The sequence below is a fragment of the Penicillium soppii genome (assembly GCF_028829465.1).
Source record: "Penicillium soppii strain IBT 18220 chromosome Unknown utg000002l, whole genome shotgun sequence".
NCBI classification, from domain to species: domain Eukaryota; kingdom Fungi; phylum Ascomycota; class Eurotiomycetes; order Eurotiales; family Aspergillaceae; genus Penicillium; species Penicillium soppii.
In genome coordinates this window covers 761,464-781,263 of record NW_026643232.1, presented here as the reverse complement: position 1 = coordinate 781,263, position 19,800 = coordinate 761,464, and the positions used below count along the sequence as shown (strand labels likewise).

Here is a 19,800-nt window from a genome sequence, read left to right as displayed (position 1 = left end):
ATCCGAAGTTTCGGATAAAGACTTTTAGAAAGATTCCAGGTACATTATTGAGACAATGATACTTTGCTCTGGAACGTTTTTCATTTGCAAAGAAAGTTATTCTTGGAATAACTGACCTTCTATGTATAGTCTGAAGTACAATAATTGCCAAAATGACATCTCACAGACCAGCATTCAAGTCTTGTTCACACTCCGAGGCCGACCAAGGATGCTGACTCGGTGGACCAAACCGACAATGAGGCCCACAAAACGGTCCTCAATCTGTTTTTTTACGGGCCAAACAAACAATTAGCTGCCAGGTATTTTTCATCTTCCGCCACTGAGAATCACAACCTTCTTGGCCCTAGCGGGCCATGAGTTGAAGAACTACCGATATTTCAAAATTTCTCCTCCTCATAATTCACTCCTTTTCTGAAGACTTGGGGAGGAAGGGGATCAGTTAATTCAGCATGGAAGAAAGCAATAATCTGAAGCCGGTTGAGTCGGCGCAATCACTTGCTTCGACCTTTTCAACTGTTCAAGAGGTCCTTTTCGTTGCCGTTGTCTGCATGGGTCAATTCATGACTCAAACCAATATTGGAGTATGCCTTTCGCCACTAGATATTGTTGGCGATAGTTTTGGAATCAACGATCCAGGTGTTCTCAGCTGGTTTATGGCCGGATACTCTCTTACCGTGGGCACATTTATCTTGGTGTCTGGACGATGCGGTGATCTTTTCGGATATCGACTGATGTTCATCTCCGGATTCTGTTGGCTCTCGCTCTGGTCTCTGGTTGCCGGGCTCAGTGTCTACTCAAATCATATTTTGTTCATTTTTGCGCGAGTTCTTCAGGGCATCGGTGGTGCGATGCTGCTACCAAACGCACTCGCGCTACTCGGAGCAACCTACCATCCCGGCAAGCGAAAGAATATGATCTTCGCCATCTTTGGTGCCGCCGCACCCAATAGCGCCCTTTTAGGGACCGTCTTTGGCGCACTCTTCTCCCAGTTAGCTTGGTGGCCCTGGACATACTGGTCACAAGCTCTGATCTCTCTTGGTTGCGCTGCACTAGGTCTTGCTGTCATTCCATCCATCCATCATAATACTCACTCTGAGAAGACTTTCTTGGGTCTGCTCAAAGCACTCGATGCGCTTGGTGGATTTTGCGGGATTGGTGGGCTGGTTCTCGTGAACGTAGCATGGAACCAAGCACCCATCGTGGGGTGGAGTGAGCCATACGTTTATGTAATTCTGATCATCGGTGTTTTGCTGATTGCTGCGTTCTTTTACGTTGAATTCCGTGTCGCCGAGCACCCTCTCATCCCATTCCACGCCTTCAGTCGCGACGTTTCCTTTGTCCTTGGCTGTGTTGCCTGTGGTTGGGGCTCATTTGGAATCTGGATATACTACTTCTGGCGATTTGAGGAGAAATTTCGACAGGCGACACCTCTCCTAGCATCTGCCGAGTTCGTCCCTGTTGGGCCGATGGGAATCATCGCATGTGTTGTTACTGGATGGCTGATGAGTCACATGCGTCCTGGATGGATCATGGTACTGTCGATGAGTGCGTTCACGCTAGGCAATGTCTTGATGGCCATCGCACCTGTGCAGCAGACTTACTGGGCGCTCACATTCGTTTGCTTGCTGGTGATCCCTTGGGGTATGGATATGTCGTTCCCGGCGGCTACTCTGAGGCTTTCAAATGCGGTTGAGCGGAAACATCAAGGTGTCGGTGCATCACTGGTGACTACCATCGTCAACTACAGCATCTCGCTGAGCTTGGGATTTGCCGGAACGGTGGAGGTTCATGTCAACAATGGCGGCACTACGCCAGACGATATTTTGAAAGGATACAGGGGTGCCTTATATATGGCCATTGGGCTTGGTGGGCTGGGAATGTTCCTCAGCGCTATCTATACTTTCAAGGGCTATCGAGCCGAAAGTCAGTCTGAAAAGATGAAGTCGGAAGAATCTGGAGAATAAGTGCCCTTTCAGTATGTATATAATTTTTAATATTTTGGTCATGGAGACCAAAACTCTGAGTCACTGTCTTACAGTGTCTCAGGTCAATGTTGTTTAGAAGAAGTAACCAATTGCCACCTTCCATATTGAGTTATTAATCTAAGCTTCCTAATTAGGTTCATTAGCCTTAATTGGTCCCATAATCCCGTGAAGATTATCAATCAGATAATATTTTGACTGCTTTTACTTACTTGAAATTTACTTCCTGCAAGTCTCTATTGATTTCCAAAAAGAAAGCTCCTGGAGGCAGTGCAAAAAGGAAAATGAGGATCCAACATCAGTCCACTCTTAACACGTGGGAGCCTATAAGATCATCAATGGCCAGTTCCAGCGGGGAAGGATTTTCAAGGCGCTAAAAGCGCACCGCACGCTTGTGTTTCCTGCACAGTCCAGTCCATGTTCGGCAATTGGGCACACTCCCTGTTATCCCACGATTAATCCGATACGCTGGGTGATCATCGTTATTTTACTTTATATTGCTCAGCTGCGATATCCATAGCGTATCTCCACACAAAAGGAAAAGGAAAGGAAAAGGAAAATTTGCATCCCGTGTCGGAGGGGAATCGGCACTTTTTCGCGTTCGAATTTCCGGACATGGTTTGATCAGATAGCGACAGTGGATACCGCTAGTAATTTTCAATACAATGCATTTCCATTTATCGATTTTCCCACTTTGTTCACTTTTCTTTTTCGGAAGTTATCTTCACTTGTTCAGTAACCTAGGTGCTGGTCGTCAATATGGGCAATAATCCGGTCTTTGCTGTTACAGGTGGGTTTGTCCTTTGCTTCCATTGAAGGATCAATTCTGAGACCAATGCGACAATTTCAGTGTTCTTTATCTGTTTTCGAGAATGTCTGGAGACAACAGTCGTCGTGTCTGTTTTGCTCGCATTCTTGAAGCAGACTCTAGGCGCAGAGGAGGATCGCGCTACCCATAAAAGGCTTGTGCGACAAGTATGCAACATGCTTGGTTCCGTTGCCAATTTGCCTGCTAACAATTCAACAGGTCTGGGCAGGGTGTGCAGCGGGACTCGTGCTCTGTCTTGCAGTCGGCGGTGGCATGATCGGTGCTTTCTATGGCCTCGGCACTGATACTTTCTCCAGTACGGAGGATATCTGGGAGGGTGTCCTTGGTATTATTGCCTCGTTGATAATCACTATCATGGGCGCCGCTCTCCTGCGTGTTTCCAAACTGCAAGAAAAGTGGCGTCTCAAGTTGGCCAAGGCCCTTGCGCATCAAAATAACCCCAATGAATCGCGCAAAGGCCGGGTAAAGAGGTGGCTTGAGAAATACGTCATGTTCATCCTGCCTTTTGTGACAGTGCTGCGCGAAGGCTTGGAAGCTGTCGTTTATGTTGGTGGTGTTGGACTAGGCCTGCCTGCTACCTCGTTCCCTTTGGCTGTGGTCTGTGGTCTTGCAGCTGGATTTTTGGTCGGATATCTGATTTACCGGTAACGTTTCCCCCCCCCCCCTTCCCCCTTCCCTTCGACCTGTTCAGTACAAGAGCTTAATGTCTAACCATTCTTTGAAGGGGTGGTCGAGAGACTTCGATGCAAATTTTCCTGATTATTTCCACATGCTTCCTGTACCTCGTTGCGGGTGGTCTATTCTCGCGCGGCGTTTGGTACTTTCAGAACAATGCGTGGAACAAGAGGATCGGAGGCGATGCTTCCGAGACTGGTTCTGGTGCGGGTTCTTACAACATAGAGCAAAGCGTATGGCATGTTAACTGCTGCAATCCTGAAATTGGTGGCGGTGGAGGCTGGGGTATCTTCAATGCCTTGCTTGGATGGACAAACTCCGCCACATATGGCTCTGTGATCTCTTACAACCTATACTGGATCTGTGTTATGGTTGGTTATGGGTTGATGTTCTACCGCGAGCGCCGTGGAGCTCTCCCAGTCATCGATCCTGTGATGCGCAAGGTTGCAAACTACAAAGCGAGAACTAGGGCATTTGTCCTACGTCGCCCTCTTGAAGAGCCTGACACTGCTCAGGCTAGCGGGGCCATTGATCACACTGTTACAGCGAATGAGAAAAGTGCTGGGGCTGGCGTTTCTACTGTTGTCAAGCCGGCGGAAGCTTGATTGTTACAGTGGATGCCGACTTAAGGAAGATCTGTCTTTTGGAGAATATTGGACATTTGTATAAGAATATATGGGCAGTACAGTGACCTCGAGAAAAAAATTTCAACTTTAGAATAGCATGGGAATTATTAAAGATGACAATTTGAAACAATGTGAATAATACCAGGTTTGCAAAACGTTGTATTTTTAACAAACAAGGGTCTGTCTGGTGAGCCAATCACTAGCGCTAAAATAATACGAAGTAATCCATGGATGACCATTTAGCGCATGTCTTAGCAAAGCTTAATTGATTTGGATATTATCCAATCAACATCTCATGTGGGATCAGATTATCCCTCGTGTTTTTATTTTTTACTCGCACTAGGGATCACCTCTCGGCTAAATTTTCCCTAACACATACAACATATGTTTTTGCTCCGCATCGGAAGGCCCTGAAAGGAAGGCTGGGAATTATTGTAGACCCGTTGGCTGCATATCACTCTTATGCTAGCCGCCCCAGGCTGCTGTATTCTCCCGTCCAGCATTCCAACGGAAAGTCACTCCACTTTACACAGCTGGACTTTTTCATAAGAGGCCCAACCCATGGCTAAAGTTTCGTGGCGCTTCCCTGTCTCCACCCACCGTATGGTAAGATCGATAATCTTATCACGGTGTGTGGTCAGACTCGGGAGTTACCGTGGTGTCTTTTTTTTTCTCTTTTTCAAAAAAATTATCAATCTTCTTGCAGTCTAACCGCCAAGCATATGGCAAGCAATTTTTCTCACTCGCCTTGTCGCTTGTTCAATTGTTCATTCCTCAGAACCTGAACTCTTCAAAATGAGGAATCTGACGCCGAGTCTGATTCTGCGACTCGCATTTCTGTGCTTTTTCGTTCAATCTTGCCAGGCCAAAACCGTCACCCTTGATTTCAATGTCACATGGGTAAATGCAAACCCCGATGGCCTGGCGGAAAGAAAGGTGGTCGGCATCAATGGGCAATGGCCATTGCCTGTGATTGAGGTTGACAAGGGTGATCAGCTCATTGTCAACACCTACAATGCTCTGGGTGACAAGTCCACCTCAATTCACTGGCATGGTATGTACCAAAATGGAACGAACGATATGGACGGACCGTCAATGGTGACCCAATGCCCAATTCCACCGGGTGCTTCATTCACGTACAATTTTACCGTGAACCAAAATGGAACCTACTGGTACCACTGTCATACCGATTATTGCTACCCGGATGGATACCGCCAGGCCTTGATTGTGCATGATAGCAACTCATACTTTAACGACATGTACGATGACGAGTACACGTTAACTATGAGTGATTGGTACCATGAACTTATGGAGGACATTGCGCCGTCATTCATCAACCTCGCCAATCCAACTGGTGCGGAACCTATTCCCCAGTCTTTCCTCTTCAACGATACCATGAACAGTAGTATCCCCGTGGAAGCAGGCAAAACTTATCTATTCCGGTTGATTAATATTGGAGCCTTCGTCGCACAATATTTCTATATTGAAGATCATACATTCCGCATCGTTGAGATTGACGGGGTGTATACGGAGCCTACTGAGGCCGACATCCTCTATATTGCCGTTGCGCAGCGCTATTCAATTCTCGTGACGATGAAAAACTCGACAGAGAAGAACTATCCTATCGTGACGGTCGCCGATTCCGTTCTTCTCGATACAATTCCAGCAAACCTTCAGCTTAACAACACCAACTGGCTAGAATACAATGCCGCTGCATCCCATCCCCAAGCCATCATGACAGTGGATGTCGCTTCAGACCTCACTCCATATGACGATTTCACTCTCGTACCATACGACAAGAAACCCCTTCTACCAGATGCCGATATGACAATTGATCTCACAGTCATCATGGACAACCTTGGCAACGGCGCCAGTTACGCTTTCTTTAACAACATCTCTTACACAAAGCCCAAGGTCCCCACTCTCTATTCTGTACTCTCGTCCGGCAATCTCTCCACAAACGCCGAAGTCTACGGAGAATATACACACCCCTTCGTTCTCGGTCACAATCAGGTTGTAGACATTGTCCTCAACAACGGAGATACAGGATCCCACCCATTCCATCTCCATGGTCACCAGTTCCAGGTCATTGAACGATTCCCCTCATACGGAGAGCACTTTTATGACTACGCCGACGGTGACCCTGTCACATATGACCCATCGAACCATTCCAGTTTCCCCGAGTACCCAGCCAGACGAGATACCCTGGTCCTCCCGCCGCAGGGCTACTTTGTTGTCCGCTTTGTTGCCGACACCCCAGGTGTTTGGCTCTTCCATTGTCATATTGACTGGCATTTGTCGCAAGGTCTGGCCTTGACCTTGATCGAAGCCCCTGAGCAAATCCAGGAGCGATTGTCGATTCCAGAGAGTCATTATGATGTTTGTGATGCTGCGGGTGTGAAATATGAGGGTAATGCTGCGGGAAATACTGATTATCTTGATCTCACCGGTCAAAACAAGCAGGTGAATTGGTTGCCTGCTGGTTTCACTGCCAAGGGTATTGTTGCCATGGTGTTCTCTTGTGTTTCTGCTTTCTTGGGTATGGCTTTCATTACTGTCTATGGAATGTCTGGCATCAAGCAGACCAGGAAGCAAAATGAGGTTCAGGCTGCTGCTGCATCCAGCTCTGATGAAACTTCTTGATTGTTATATATATTTGTGAGCTACTGTCTTGTATTTTGTTCAAATACCATTTTTCTTTTTTTATCGACTATTCTTTAGTACGTTAGTCTGGCCATTGTCTGTTCAAGTCAGGCACGTACTCTTGTTCGCTGCACTGAAGTTTGACTGTTATTTGTCTCTCTGGAGGCTCATATCTACTATTTCCTCCACTCCTTTTGGGATTTCCGATTATTTCATGACACTGATCAACCTCACACAACTCCATTCTCATCTACCACCATGGAGTTTAAAGAGTACGAGCTTCCGCAAATAAGCTGAAAGTTATCAGGACAAAGGGCATTGTGGTATGACGATACGGTGATACTGAATAATGTCGCCAGGTGTTCTAGGTGGGGTGTGATTCAGATAGTTCTAATGGGTAACATCACTGGCGATATCGAGGAGTCCACTGACTCCATGTCTCAATGCCACTCATGAAGTACTCCAAGCCCTGAAGGTACTTTTCAAATTCGGGTGTCAAGTCACTAGAGCTGTCGTGTCGAATCTCATGCACGGCCTGCTTGAAAACAAGCTCCAACTCCCGGCAGTAGCTATATAGCAATCGTTTGCAAGCTGAAAATGGCAGGCCTGTCTCCGTCGAGAGGATATAAACAGCCGAGAATGGTCGAGCTCCATCGGTCTGGTCGGTTTGTGATACTTTCCATTCCCGCTCCCAGCTATATATATCATTTATGACACTGACGTGACGAAACGCGGTACTTTCCAAACTTTGTGTTTTTACCAACTGGCCTTCAGTGAGATGAAACTTGGCGCCAAATCTCATGAGAGCAGTGTAGAATCTGAATTGGCGATTAGCTTTCTCTCGTTGTCCAAATAAGTCCAATTGTGAGACAAAGTCACTTACGTTCTCCCAACGTCTACCTCCCTGAATTCGAGATATGAACCGAGAGTTGATATTGAGCCTCGCTCCTGGGATGTCATAGCCTTCAGCAGCTGACAAAATCCTTGAGTAACATCCATTGCCAAAACCTCATCTTTGATGCGCATGGTTTGCAATGTATCATAAAGCATCCATTCATGGCTGACACTCATATCTGGGTTCACTGTTCCAAAAGCAATTTCCATGGCTCGGTGTCGATAAGCTAGCATTTGCGCAAAGCTCATTTTCTCCAGTTGGTCTATCTCAATCGTCAATAATTGCCCATGCCGACGCCCTCAACATAAACACTTACCATCGATCAGCAGTGACAAGTACAGCATCTTGCATGTGACTCCAATCCGGTCATCGAGTGTCAATGGAAAAAAGTTGCTGAAGGCGCGTGACAATCCAAGCGCAAGGAATCCCTTTCTCTTACTCTCGCTCGCAAACCTCCAATTGTGGTTGAAATATGGCTCAACCTGGGCTTGAATTATCTCCCATCCTAAATGATGTTTTTTTGCTTCCAGCTGACTAGGTGGAATCTTGCAGGGGGCATTTGGTGCTGTCGCGTACTGTCTGGCTGCATTATTCGTTGGATCACAATAGGTCGAGGAAATTAACCGGTTGATAGGTGAACTAGGTACTCCGAGCAGCCGCAAACTAATCTGCCATTTCCGCATGCATGTTCTTTGAATTTGATGCATTGCGATTGCTGTAGAAAAACACTCCTTAGTAAGGATCTGATTTGGCAATTGCAGGACCCTAAAAGCGCACGGGCCACTACTGATGTCACCAACCGCGGTCCATGTCAATTCTTCTTTTTACGCTTATCTCTATTTCTACTCCATTTGTTCTTGTTAATAGGTATTAAAGACATCGTCTTTGTAGTGATATATGTCAGCTCCCTTTACTGTCAACCAAACCTCACTACAAGTGGCGCTCCAGCGACTCACCTCAATCAGAGCAAACAGTGGCTTTTCCACACGTTCTTTGAGCTCATCCATCTCAGTAGGAGCCGCAACAATGAGCGTGTCATCTGAGAAGGCCCAGCGCGCCCCATGGCGTGATCGACTTGACTCACATCTCAAGCAAACACCAGGCTATGAGTTTACAATCGCAACAATTGGCTACGACGCTCAGCAACGCCCTGTGCCTCGCTTACGGACCTGCGGTTGCCGTGGCTTCTTCCCGGAGCTTGAACTCCATCCCAAGGGACAAGAAGCTATGGATCAGCAGGTTGAGGGTGGTGCCAATCCATCAATTTTCGAGAGTGATATGCTCACTTTTACGACTGATGTTCGAATGGAAAAGCTTCCTCAGTTAGAATCTTCTGGGCATGCCATCGAGGCCATGTTCTGGCTGAAGGATGTGATGACCCAATGGCGCATCAAGGGGACAGCTTATGCAATTGGAAATCCACAGGGAGAAGACGCAGAAGAAGGAAACTCCCGAGCGGAGGTTCAAAGGGCTTTGAGGTTGAAAGGCGATGAGAGTGATATCTCGAAATGGACGTGGGAAAAAGCAGTCACAAAGTACTTTGCAAACCACTCTCCCGTTGCAAGAGGTTAGTATCCCCCAATTTGGTGCGGTCTTATGAGACTTACTGCTGTCTTGCTTGCCTGTGTGCAATTTCAAAAACTTATGCTGACTGAAAACTGTAGGTTCTTTCCGGAATCCTCCACCTGGACAGTCTAGGTCTGATTACCCCAATAACCCAGATCTGAAGTTGGGCCAAAAGGTCACAGATCTCCACGATCCCGTGGCCCGAGCTAACTTCCGTGTGGTCATCATTCGTCCCGAAGAAGTCGAGGAACTAGATCTGACAGATCAAGAGAATTGCAAGAGAAGAAATTGGAAACTTGCAGGAGACAGGGATGATGGCACTGATTTGTGGAATGAGATTGAGGTGTGGCCGTGATCTATTTTCTCGCTGTGCTGTTCTAGTATATCAATATTCATCTGGACAGCTCTCATTCTCATGTGGAAATCATGCATATATTCAAACTCCCTAGACCTAGATTAACATAATAGTCTTTAGGAGCCAGTGGGTATACAAAGAAGGATCTTGGGGTAGCAGGCAAAAGCTGTGTATTTGCGTCTCCTCTCCCCAAGGTTGGTAGCAATCCCGGCTTCTTTTTGTCCATCACTTCCTCGCGTATTTTTTCTATCTTCACAACAATCGCGACAATACGGCGACAATATACGCGTATTCACAACAACCCACTCTTAAACAACTGAGCTCAAAAGCCAAAGTGTGTCTCCTGAATCCTGATTGTCACTCAAGACATTTTAGTACTCTTACTGATCAGACACAATCAGTGTCTTCTGAAGACGAGATGCCCGACGGACGCCCCGCTTGCAAACCTTGCAAGTTGAAGAAGAAGCGTTGCCCACACCGTCTGGAGGAGACCGACGCCACCACTGAGTCTCAGTCTCAGCCAAAGGCTCCTGCCCCCAAAGGTCGACGCCGGGTTGCTAACGACAGCGAGGTGAGTTGAAAATAACATAACCCACCCTCACCGTGCACTCTCATCTAGCTGACTTATCAAAACAGGAGGTTGATAGCCCCGTTCCGGCTGACTCCAGTGACGAGCTGTCCTCCTTTCGATCCCTAGCATCCCAGTCCGACGAGGAGGAAGAGAAGCCCATCGTCGTGAAGCGCCCCAAGCGAGGCCGTCCTTTCAAGACCATCGTCCCCAACCCAATCCTTGAAATCCCAGAGCTCCCCACCGACCCCATGGAAGCTGCCTCTGCGTTGTCCGTCCACAAGGTTTTTGCCCGCGAGCTACAGACTCGTCTCCAGGAGTTTGATATGAACTTCCGAGCTAGCCAGCAGGCTCACCGTGCTACCATGACATCTGCCAAGGCCGTTCAACGCGCTGTCAATGGCTGGATTGAGGCTTGGACTTCTGGTCGTTAGGTTCAATATTCATACCTACGCCGCAGTGCTTTGTTCTAGCTCTTCTTTCGGCTCTGGTACTTGGGGTTTTTAGTTCATTGAAAATGGAGGGTTCACTTGCTCATACGGAGGAATTTGGTATCGGATAATGGGAATGATTTTGACCAAGCTGCACCATCACGTGAGATCCTTGCACGTGCCTGGTCATCCATGGAGTTATCTCGTTGTTTACATAGCAGCGTTCTTCAACGCCTAATTCATGGTTCTTTTCCAATTTTTCTTTCCTTGTCACTGATGTAAATTATGACAATGGCCCATTGGATCCAGTCTGAATCACTAGATTATGTGGGTATGCGGTTTCTTTCGAATAAAGCCATGCTGGGCATTCCTTCGTCGCTTATTTTGATATCGATACAAGGATCGGAATCTCTTCCTGTGAATACTAATTAAGCGGTCGTTTTAAGACATTGATTCAACAGGTTCTTTGATATATCATTGGTTGTTTCTCAATTCATCTTTTAGCATCTAAAATCAAGTAAACATAGAGCTTCTAAAGTTTATCAAGACCAACTTTGAAGAGATCCATAGAATTCTTCGGAGTACGTTGGATATATGGATTACGGCTAAAATAGCATATTGACTCAAAGATAATTCTGTCCAAAAGGTCATACGTATCCGTCTTTGCCAGCTTCTATCTAAAATCAATATGATACATATATAGTGATTTGATATAGATACACAATATAGTTGAAGTACGCAGTACAATACCTCAGTATTAGCCAATGTGCATTCAAAGAAGTTTACGATACCGCCAAGGTTAAGAATACACAATCGATCTAATGCGATCAGCCAATCAGGTTCACCCATCGCGGCGGGGGGCCACCGCGGGACCTCGGGCCCCAACCACGGGCTATCCCGGTCCTTCCGGGATCCTAAGTTAGTATCAGGTCCCCATTCTTGTCTATCAATATGCATTTCACATTTCTCTAGTGGATTTGAGGTCCCCTTGATCCCCGAGTCCCCGGTTTTTGGTCCCCGATCGTATTACAAGGATAAAAAGCGACCGTTACGTGTCATGCCTCTCTTAGGAAAGGTACCCGCTTAGACTATATGCTTCATTATGATTCTATAGGGATCTACCTAGTTAGTCTCGGTGGTTTTCATTTTCTACATTGTACGGAGTACATTATCAGGATACCGTAGCCAAGTATATCGTACTCTGTACTCCCCAAATGTTCTTGCGTTCTATAGGATTCGGTCGCACACACGATTGCCGGGATACTTTACTTCCACTTTCCCAAAGAACTTGGAAATGGATCTTGAGGATGTTGAGAACTTACTATCCGAAGATTTTCAAGATCATCACATCTTAGGGACGATGCCCGCAGGTGCACACACCCAAGGAATAACCCCGTAGAGCTAAAGTATAAATCCGTATCCTTACTATCTTAGACTTGCATAACATGACACATGCAAACCAGTTCACCGCTTCTCGAGTACTCAACTTCTGATACAATAATTAATATACACTTAACTAACTATTTGGATAATAGATGCAGTTAGCCTTGGGATGTGCGAGAATGAGAATCCAAATATCAAATAGATCAGGGGCAGCCCTTTCTTTCCCGTACTGAAACGGCCTAGGGCCATACAAATTGGTAACGAATAAAGTACCATACGGGTAGTGTACGTGTATTTACATGTACCAGGGCATTTCTCATATTCTCGATCTTTCTTTAATTCTCCAAATGTTCATATTATTCTCTCCTTGTCACTTTCCCCTCCCAATACTCTCTGCTTCACCGTCACTTGCCTCTTTTGCAGATCATAAAGCTTTTTGAGGGGTTAATCAAGATCAAATCCTGTCTCTCCTCCGGGGTACTGAAAACCGCATCCTTTTTGACACCTACCGACCCTTGCGCTCTTGACCAAACTTACGATTTTACGACGAAAACGAACAAGAACACTTGATAAATAGCAACTTGTAATCTCCAGGAATTTATCATTTTTGAGCCCAGTGGAACAGTGATAATCCAGGAGGACTCGAAACTCTTCTGTTATTATGGCCTCGGCATCAATGGATGCACTCGGGGCATTCACCCACTTGAAAGACAACCTTCCCGCATGGATTAGTCGCGTTTCCGATCTCGCCACACACACCCACAAGAAACACAACGATTACACCGAAGCCTACAGACGCCACGCAAATTTCAAGCCCCGCCGACGAAAGAACAGCTCCATTGCTTCCGTTCACGCCGACGACCTTGTCCCGATCGCACAACGCAAAAGCCCCAGTCCAGATCCCACAACGGTGGAGACAGCGCACGCGTCCGAGCAAGGTCAACGCTCTGGTCGTAAGCGCAGCTCGGATGAAGCCCCGTCAGTCGACTCACATGAAGAATACGCGTTTGTTAGCACACGACACAATGTCATTATCGATTATGATGGCCATACACAGAAGTCGCTCGAGGAAATTGTACGGGATATCGGAATGGCAAGGAACAATCTTCGACGTGCGAAAATGGCAATGATGCCACGAACGGGATTGCGCGCTGGTTTATTGAATAAGGGCATAGGCGGTCAAGCATCGCCACTCTCTGTCGTCCGAAGCACTCGCACCACATCCGGAGTTGTCGGCGTCACAGGGACCAGCCCACTCCGCCAGGATTCCCCTTCTGATTTTGCCGACAAACAATTAGAGCTTGCACATGCGCTTTGCGAAACAGCAGCCTACCAGGTTCTCCGATCAGGCGACTGTGGCACCGAACTGGACGGCGTAGAAGAGAAATTTAAAATGCTGCTCGAAGCCACTATCAACGAGGTCGACCGTCTCAACGCAGAAAAGAAACAGCAGGAAGAGCACGAGCAACAGCAACAGAATGGGACAGCGGACGACGGACCTCTCAAACCTCCCCCTACGCCGTCCGCGGCGCGACTCGCTAGAGTGGCTGCCATTGCTAACAAGCCAACCACCACCATTGCGGGCACCATCGAAGTCGATGACAACTCATCTCTATCGGCCGAGTCCATCGACCTCTCTGCATTCCGGTCCTCGCGGATCCGAGTGTAAACATTGCCAGTACTTGACCTCTTAGCGATTCAGCGTTTTGAAACACTTCCAGCAAAAGCATTGTTCATACCTTGATTAGTTGGGGATACCATTTTCTTTCGGCCTTTCTGCCTTGCATAGTTCGTTGTGATCGATTTACGGTTTCGGATGTATACAATCCGCCACTCATTTCCTTTCTTTTTCTGTTGCGCTGTCTACACCGAACACCATCTTTGATCTCATTTTTGTTCTATCTTGTTTGGGAGATCTATATCCTGTCTGTCTCTTGCATCAGCTCATGACTCATCCGAAGTAGAGCACGGCGTTGGCATTGGCGTGTTTATTTTCTCCTTTCTTTTTGTTCTGCGGGGTTTCCCTCATTCGCAGTAAATATTCTGAAATTTGACTTGAGCTTACTCAATGGATGCAGTAGTCTTTGAGACTTCCATGGAGGCGTAATGGCCCCGACATCCGTAATGTCTTCTATAATATTGTACAATATATTCTCATTTTTTTCTCATTGGTGTTCAGCTTCCCTGTAAACCGCCTAGAGTCGGCCCCCAAAGGTACAACCGTTGCAGTTCCCGTCTCGTTTCGAATCAAATCCTTCGATAATTCGCCAAGCTCATAGACTTTCCGCTGTGGAGTCTTTACGGCAGCCATCATTGAACGATTGATACCCAACCTTCCTAATCAACTAAACGCTTGACCCTGCCTCGGGGATATACGCTGTAGTAAAGAGGCATCTCGCAAAAACAGAACTCTCTTGTGGGCAGCCCTGCAAGGCCGCGTAGGCAACCCTTCTATCGGAGTAAGTAGATTTGGCTATGCTGGTACGTGTCCTGCTCATGCAGAGGGCACACACCCCCATGTGGTACGACGTGCATATATGTCCAACACGAAGCATGGTTTCTTTTTTTCTATTTTCGCCACAGCGCGAGGTGCGCCGTGCAACTTGCGGGCAGATCGGCCATGGAGCAAACGTGACAGTGGCATGGCCTAGATCTAGACCTACAATAGTGTATTCGGTCGATCAGGATTTTCATAGTGTGGCTCTCCACTTATGCAGGGTTGTTGAAATGGCTGGAGACTACGCTTGTACTTTTTTACTCCATTACGTAGGCGGTGCGGCTATAAACTAGGTGTCTCAGCTTTAGTGTTATTACCATATGGCAATCTTGACCTAATGTTCCATTATTGTGTTGTAGGAAGCACTAGAACTTGAAATAGATTAAATATGAGTTAGTCAAGTGACCACTGAAAATGGAATAATTACCAGCCTAACGTTCCCTTGGATACCGGTGGAGTCTTTTGCTTCCTTTGTTTTTGCGGAGAATTCTCTCAATATTTTTCCTTTTTTCTATAATGTGCGGAGTACAACGTACAAATATGTATGTAGAAATGGCACTTTGTCTTCAGGCCAAGCGCAGACTAGATATAGTATAACTAGATGTAGTTAAATGTATGTGACTTATACGATATAATTACTATCACTGCGTCGTTTGTACTTACTACTTAAAGAATTATACTTAGAAAATTATAGTACATTGTATGTGCCGAGAATAAAAAACCAATAACAAAACAAAGCGAAAATACATGTAATTAAAAGTAATTTATAACATTGATGACCCCACCCCCGCTAACTAGAATTGACAGGTGTCAAGGGATGCAAGCCACAATCCCCCGATTCATGACGGTGGGCCTGTGTCTGCCGGTAATGACCAGGATAGCATGCTAAATAGGTCTTTACATGGGTTATGTTCTTTTCCGTTATTGCAGATGACGACTGCAATATTGTACGGTTATTTTCAGGGGGATTTACAAATCGAACATATGATCAATAATGTACCTAGGTAAGAAAAGGTACGAACCTCGTATCTCGATCTGGATGATATTTAAAGTGTATGTTGTACATATAAACTTCAATGTGAAGGTTTAGAAAACATAAAGCAAACTTGGAATAAAAGCTTGTGGTGGAACGAACGATAGTTTGTGCGTACCATATGTGTATTTCAAGGAGTTCATTATTTACGCGTATTTTAGGACCCGCGTAAACGTAAATAAAGACAGAGTGTATGTTTGATTATATGTTCTCTAGCTTCGGATGCATATTCCCTTGAGCATTATGCTTCATCTCATTAAATAATTTCATCCCTATCTTGTTCCATGTTCTCCTCGATAATTTGATAATTTGTCATTATGATCATCGGCATTTGGAATTTATCTTTCAATTTGGATAGAGGTCCATCTTCCACTCTGATATTTGGAATTGAGCCCGGGGCCCTAGCTTATTTGTGAGATTTATCAACGTGCTTTGATGATGCATACATAGATGGCATTATGGAAAAGGCCTTCTTGAACCAATTTCTGACTCTTTTCCAAGGTTCCTTAGCTATCACTACATTCGTAGTCCATCGGGTTATGAAACCCTACTCTTTGATGACCAGACAATACATCACGGTGATTTTTGCATCAAATGTGTCTTTGTAAGAATTATTCTCATGACCGCACCATTAATGTTATACAGTCGTCTCTATCTTGGACGTATATGCCGTCTACTACCTTCTTTAGGACCTGACTGGCTTCTGAAAGCCAATGAGCCAACGCGCGAACTCATTCGCAGAGCTTTGGAAAAGATACTGCAATCTGGCGACAGTACAAAGAGCTTTGCTGCACGCTCGCGGCTCAGCCAACCTGCTTTGACCGTGTACTGTGTCTAGATAGGTCATCACAAAATTGACCTCCCGCAGAAAACCTAATACTTCCCAGCGAGCCGCAAAACATTGGACCATCAATGCAGAGCTTACTGAGGTCCACCCAGATCACATGTGAGGCAAGACACGTGGGATTGAATGATGCCCGCGCCCCTGCAGTGGTGGATCTTCTTCGCTTGATGATGCCAGTTGAACAGATCACGTCACATCTTGAAAGAGCAATCCGCGGAGGCTGTGCTACGAGTGTCAGAGGAACACCTGCTACTTTGCTATCTCGCTGCAGCCATGATTTATATCAAACAGCGAAAGCGGTAAAGACTGGACTGCACTGTTCTAAGGTTGGGACTGGTACCAATTTACTCCGTACATGAACATTGATAGAAAGCACCAGACTACAGCTACAACACAGCGTCAAACGAAGTCAAAGGCGAATGATAAATTCATCTGTTCACAACCCAAAATATAATACATAACAAATCGTGTATGGTTAAAAAAAAAAGGCCAGATTCCAAATTCATGGTCAAAATCCTCGCATACATAACGACATGACGCGTGAGCATAAACCACCAATTACATTTAAAATTATAGAAAGGAAACTAAGATCGAACCAGAGCAATTAAGTCAGAGCTCTGATCCTGACAAAAGCCCATATCGGAGCCGAGCAGACCGCCCGACCGGGTATCACAGTAGAGGTAGACCAAAGCGACGCGTGCGAGTCTAGTAAGCGGGCTTCTCCTCGTAGATGGGGGGCTCGCCCTTCTCTTCGTTCCATTTGATCTTGCAATTCTCGTCGAGATAGGCGTCCTCGTCGGTGATGGAGATAACGCGCGAGGTGTGTGCGATTTCCTGAGAGGACACGCCGAGCGGGTCGCGCGGGATCCAGAGGAGTGGGGGCTCCGAGGTGATGGCGGGATGGCAGTAGGCGTCGCGCTCGGTCTCGGCCACGTAGGTGGTTGGGTCGGCGGAGGGGACGAGCTTGCGCAGGTGGTGGTAGCTGGCGTACTTGTCTGGACGGAGGAACTTGGTGAGGAAGTTGGGCTTGGGCTCGGCGGGGGAAGCGGTCAGCCCCTTCTCCGCGGAGTCGACGCCGTTGTCCATGTTCACACCGCTATCGCGGGGGGCGACGGTGGAGCCAGTAGGGGCAGAGAGATCGTCGGAGGGGGACTTGGAGAGGCTGTTGCGCTCGGCAGCCAGGAGGGCTTCCTCTTCGGCTTCGAGGTTCTTGGGAAGGTAGTTGAGGAGGGGCTCCATGGCACTGTTCAACGAGATGTGGTACAGGATAACGAAGACCAGGAAGATGATCATCAGGACCAAGGGGCCGACGGCGATCTGGTCGGCGCCGGAGCCGATGGCGAATAGGCCGATCAGACAGACGATGGAGAGGTAGCAGCCGACAGTGAGGTGCTGCAAACCACGGGTGTAGCATCTACCCTGGGTGTCAATGGTGGCGTTGGACACGTACAGCACATTGTACCGGTAGGCGAAGTAGAACAGGTAGAGACCAATGGTACCAAAGCCCATGACGAGGGGCGCAATGCAAGAGTAGGTAATGGCTAGAAGACGTTAGAATGATGAGGCGAATGTCTGGTTCGGTATCAACTTACCGACAACAGTCAACAGCGTGAACACAGGGTAAACAGTTCCCCAGCCGAGACCGGCCAAGCTCGACCAGCGTTTGTACATCTTACGGGGAGTGGTATCGAAGAGTGTACCAAGGATCTTTCCAACAATAAGACCGGCAATTTGGAGAAGAGCACCGGCGCTGAAAGACAGACCCTGTAGAATGATATAGGAAATGTAGAAATTAGACGCGAGAGGAATCTTCTCGGCGAGCAGGGAAGCAGCCGAAGAAGGGTTCGAAATGATTTTAGTAACGACACTGGTAGCTGCGGAAGCGAGTGTGACAACCAGGAAAACCTGAATGACCTGGAAAGCGAAGAACCAGTTCTGCACGGTCAATTCAACGGCAGCCAAGCTAGGCGCGCCACCCCACTTGGCCATCAGACGCATGATGATAGGCACCAAGGCTATCAGGACAGACATCAGGACGGTGGGCAAAAGACCGGTGATGACACCCTTAATCCAGCTAGGAACGGAGTCAATAAACCTCAGGAAGTGAACCCTGTCGGTCAAGGAGTCAATGTTGGAGATGGCACCGACGACAGCGGTGGGAATGGCCCAGAAGATGATCAGAGCACAAATGAAACCGATGGTGGCAGCATGGCGACCGAGGCGCTCCCACCACTTGATGCGAAGGTTGGCCCAGATAACCTGAGTGGGGTCAAGACCGATGTAGCGAGGGCTCATGTGGAGAGGCAGGTTGTGTGCCACAGACTGGAAAGAAGACTGGGCATCGGACTGACGGTAGAACTCGACGAAGATAGAGGACACGAGCTTAGTCTCACCGGCGCGGTGCTTGGCCTGCAGTTCCGCGATCTCGGGAGTAAGACGCTCAATCTCAGAACGGGCCCAGTTGATAGTGTCGACCTTCTTGCCAATAAGCATCTTCAGACGGTGGGTAGGACGCTTCTTAGCCTCGACCCAGCGAGCAGCGACAGAGCCAGACTCGTCATCGAATTGACCATCACCAATGTCGGTCTCGGGGTTCTCAGCCGAACCCTGCTTCTTCAGCGCCTTGTTGCGCGCCTTGTTAGCCATGACGATAAGCTTGGTCTCGGCACCCTCGAGCTTCATCGCGGCACTATCGCGCTCTTTAACCTTCTCCTCGAGTTCCTTGGTATCAGTCGCAATCCAGACGTTCTTGACCTTGTCGCGACCGAACATGGTGCGAACCTTCTCCTTCTCGAGCAGATCGGGAGTGACCGCGGTGAAGAGCACGGTGCGGGAAGAGATGCGGCTAGCATAGGCAGGCGAGAAGAGGTATGCCTGGCGCAGGTTGATGTAGAAGAGGTGTTCACGGGTGATCATAAAGAAGACGAAGGAGACAAAGATCCAAGCGACGAAGCAATGCGCAAAGTAGCGAGCGTACTGGGTCTTGGCGATATTGGAGATACTCAGCAAGTTCAGCTGCACCTGACCACCACCACCGGTAGCATTGACCGGCCACAGGATGGGGAAAGTGATACAGCAGCCGACGAACAAAATGACGGAGCAGAGCTTCAGGAAGCGCAGCAGCAGGTAGGCATCCATTGAGTGGTGTTGCAGGACGTAAGTATCGGGAAGTTTGTACATGGCCTTGATCCAGTTCCATGCGCCGGTGGGCGAGTCGGGGGTACGTTGCCAGGGCTTGAGGTATCCAATGTAGGTTCGGGGCATATACATTCTGCGGAAACGCTTACGCAGGATGATGAAGGCAAGCACCATTACCGCTGCAATGACAAAAGAGGGGATCAGGACGGTGAGCAAGCTGGACAGCGAAGGCGAGTTGTTGTCGTCGCTCTGTTTCTTGTCAGTATGTAAACAACCATTTGAAGATTCAGGGAGCTTACCGCTCGCGCGACCAGAGGGTGTTTTTCGAACACCAT

At 47.5% G+C, this 19,800-nt stretch overlaps 8 protein-coding genes across 8 annotated transcripts; 6 read left to right on the top strand and 2 right to left on the bottom strand.

Moving 5' to 3' along the window:
- Positions 1 to 449: 449 nt before the first annotated feature.
- N7529_001636 (MFS transporter) lies at positions 450 to 1,964 on the top strand (the record flags this gene model as incomplete). The annotated part of the gene is made up of 1 exon (XM_057237167.1): positions 450 to 1,964. The coding sequence occupies one exon, from the start codon at positions 450 to 452 to the stop codon at positions 1,962 to 1,964; it is 1,515 nt and encodes a 504-aa protein (XP_057101854.1).
- A 777-nt stretch (positions 1,965 to 2,741) lies between these two features.
- On the top strand, positions 2,742 to 4,091 carry N7529_001635 (FTR1 family protein; the record flags this gene model as incomplete). Its single annotated transcript, XM_057237166.1, has 4 exons — positions 2,742 to 2,772; positions 2,833 to 2,957; positions 3,010 to 3,455; positions 3,536 to 4,091. The coding sequence occupies 4 exons, from the start codon at positions 2,742 to 2,744 to the stop codon at positions 4,089 to 4,091; spliced, it is 1,158 nt and encodes a 385-aa protein (XP_057101853.1).
- Positions 4,092 to 4,907: 816 nt separating this feature from the next.
- Positions 4,908 to 6,755, top strand: N7529_001634 (multicopper oxidase; the record flags this gene model as incomplete). The annotated part of the gene is made up of 1 exon (XM_057237165.1): positions 4,908 to 6,755. The coding sequence occupies one exon, from the start codon at positions 4,908 to 4,910 to the stop codon at positions 6,753 to 6,755; it is 1,848 nt and encodes a 615-aa protein (XP_057101852.1).
- Positions 6,756 to 7,158: 403 nt separating this feature from the next.
- On the bottom strand, positions 7,159 to 8,357 carry N7529_001633 (uncharacterized protein; the record flags this gene model as incomplete). Its single annotated transcript, XM_057237164.1, is given in 3 exon segments — positions 7,159 to 7,573; positions 7,639 to 7,948; positions 7,967 to 8,357. 3 exon segments carry the CDS (start codon positions 8,355 to 8,357, stop codon positions 7,159 to 7,161), a joined length of 1,116 nt encoding a protein of 371 aa, XP_057101851.1.
- Positions 8,358 to 8,676: 319 nt separating this feature from the next.
- N7529_001632 (uncharacterized protein) lies at positions 8,677 to 9,571 on the top strand (the record flags this gene model as incomplete). Its single annotated transcript, XM_057237163.1, has 2 exons — positions 8,677 to 9,217; positions 9,315 to 9,571. 2 exons carry the CDS (start codon positions 8,677 to 8,679, stop codon positions 9,569 to 9,571), a joined length of 798 nt encoding a protein of 265 aa, XP_057101850.1.
- Positions 9,572 to 9,989: 418 nt separating this feature from the next.
- N7529_001631 (uncharacterized protein) lies at positions 9,990 to 10,573 on the top strand (the record flags this gene model as incomplete). Its single annotated transcript, XM_057237162.1, has 2 exons — positions 9,990 to 10,142; positions 10,208 to 10,573. 2 exons carry the CDS (start codon positions 9,990 to 9,992, stop codon positions 10,571 to 10,573), a joined length of 519 nt encoding a protein of 172 aa, XP_057101849.1.
- Positions 10,574 to 12,614: 2,041 nt separating this feature from the next.
- N7529_001630 (uncharacterized protein) lies at positions 12,615 to 13,622 on the top strand (the record flags this gene model as incomplete). Its single annotated transcript, XM_057237161.1, has 1 exon — positions 12,615 to 13,622. One exon carries the CDS (start codon positions 12,615 to 12,617, stop codon positions 13,620 to 13,622), a length of 1,008 nt encoding a protein of 335 aa, XP_057101848.1.
- A 3,410-nt stretch (positions 13,623 to 17,032) lies between these two features.
- Positions 17,033 to 19,800, bottom strand: N7529_001629 (uncharacterized protein; the record flags this gene model as incomplete). The annotated part of the gene is made up of 3 exons (XM_057237160.1): positions 17,033 to 17,868; positions 17,920 to 19,714; positions 19,765 to 19,800. The coding sequence occupies 3 exons, from the start codon at positions 19,798 to 19,800 to the stop codon at positions 17,033 to 17,035; spliced, it is 2,667 nt and encodes an 888-aa protein (XP_057101847.1).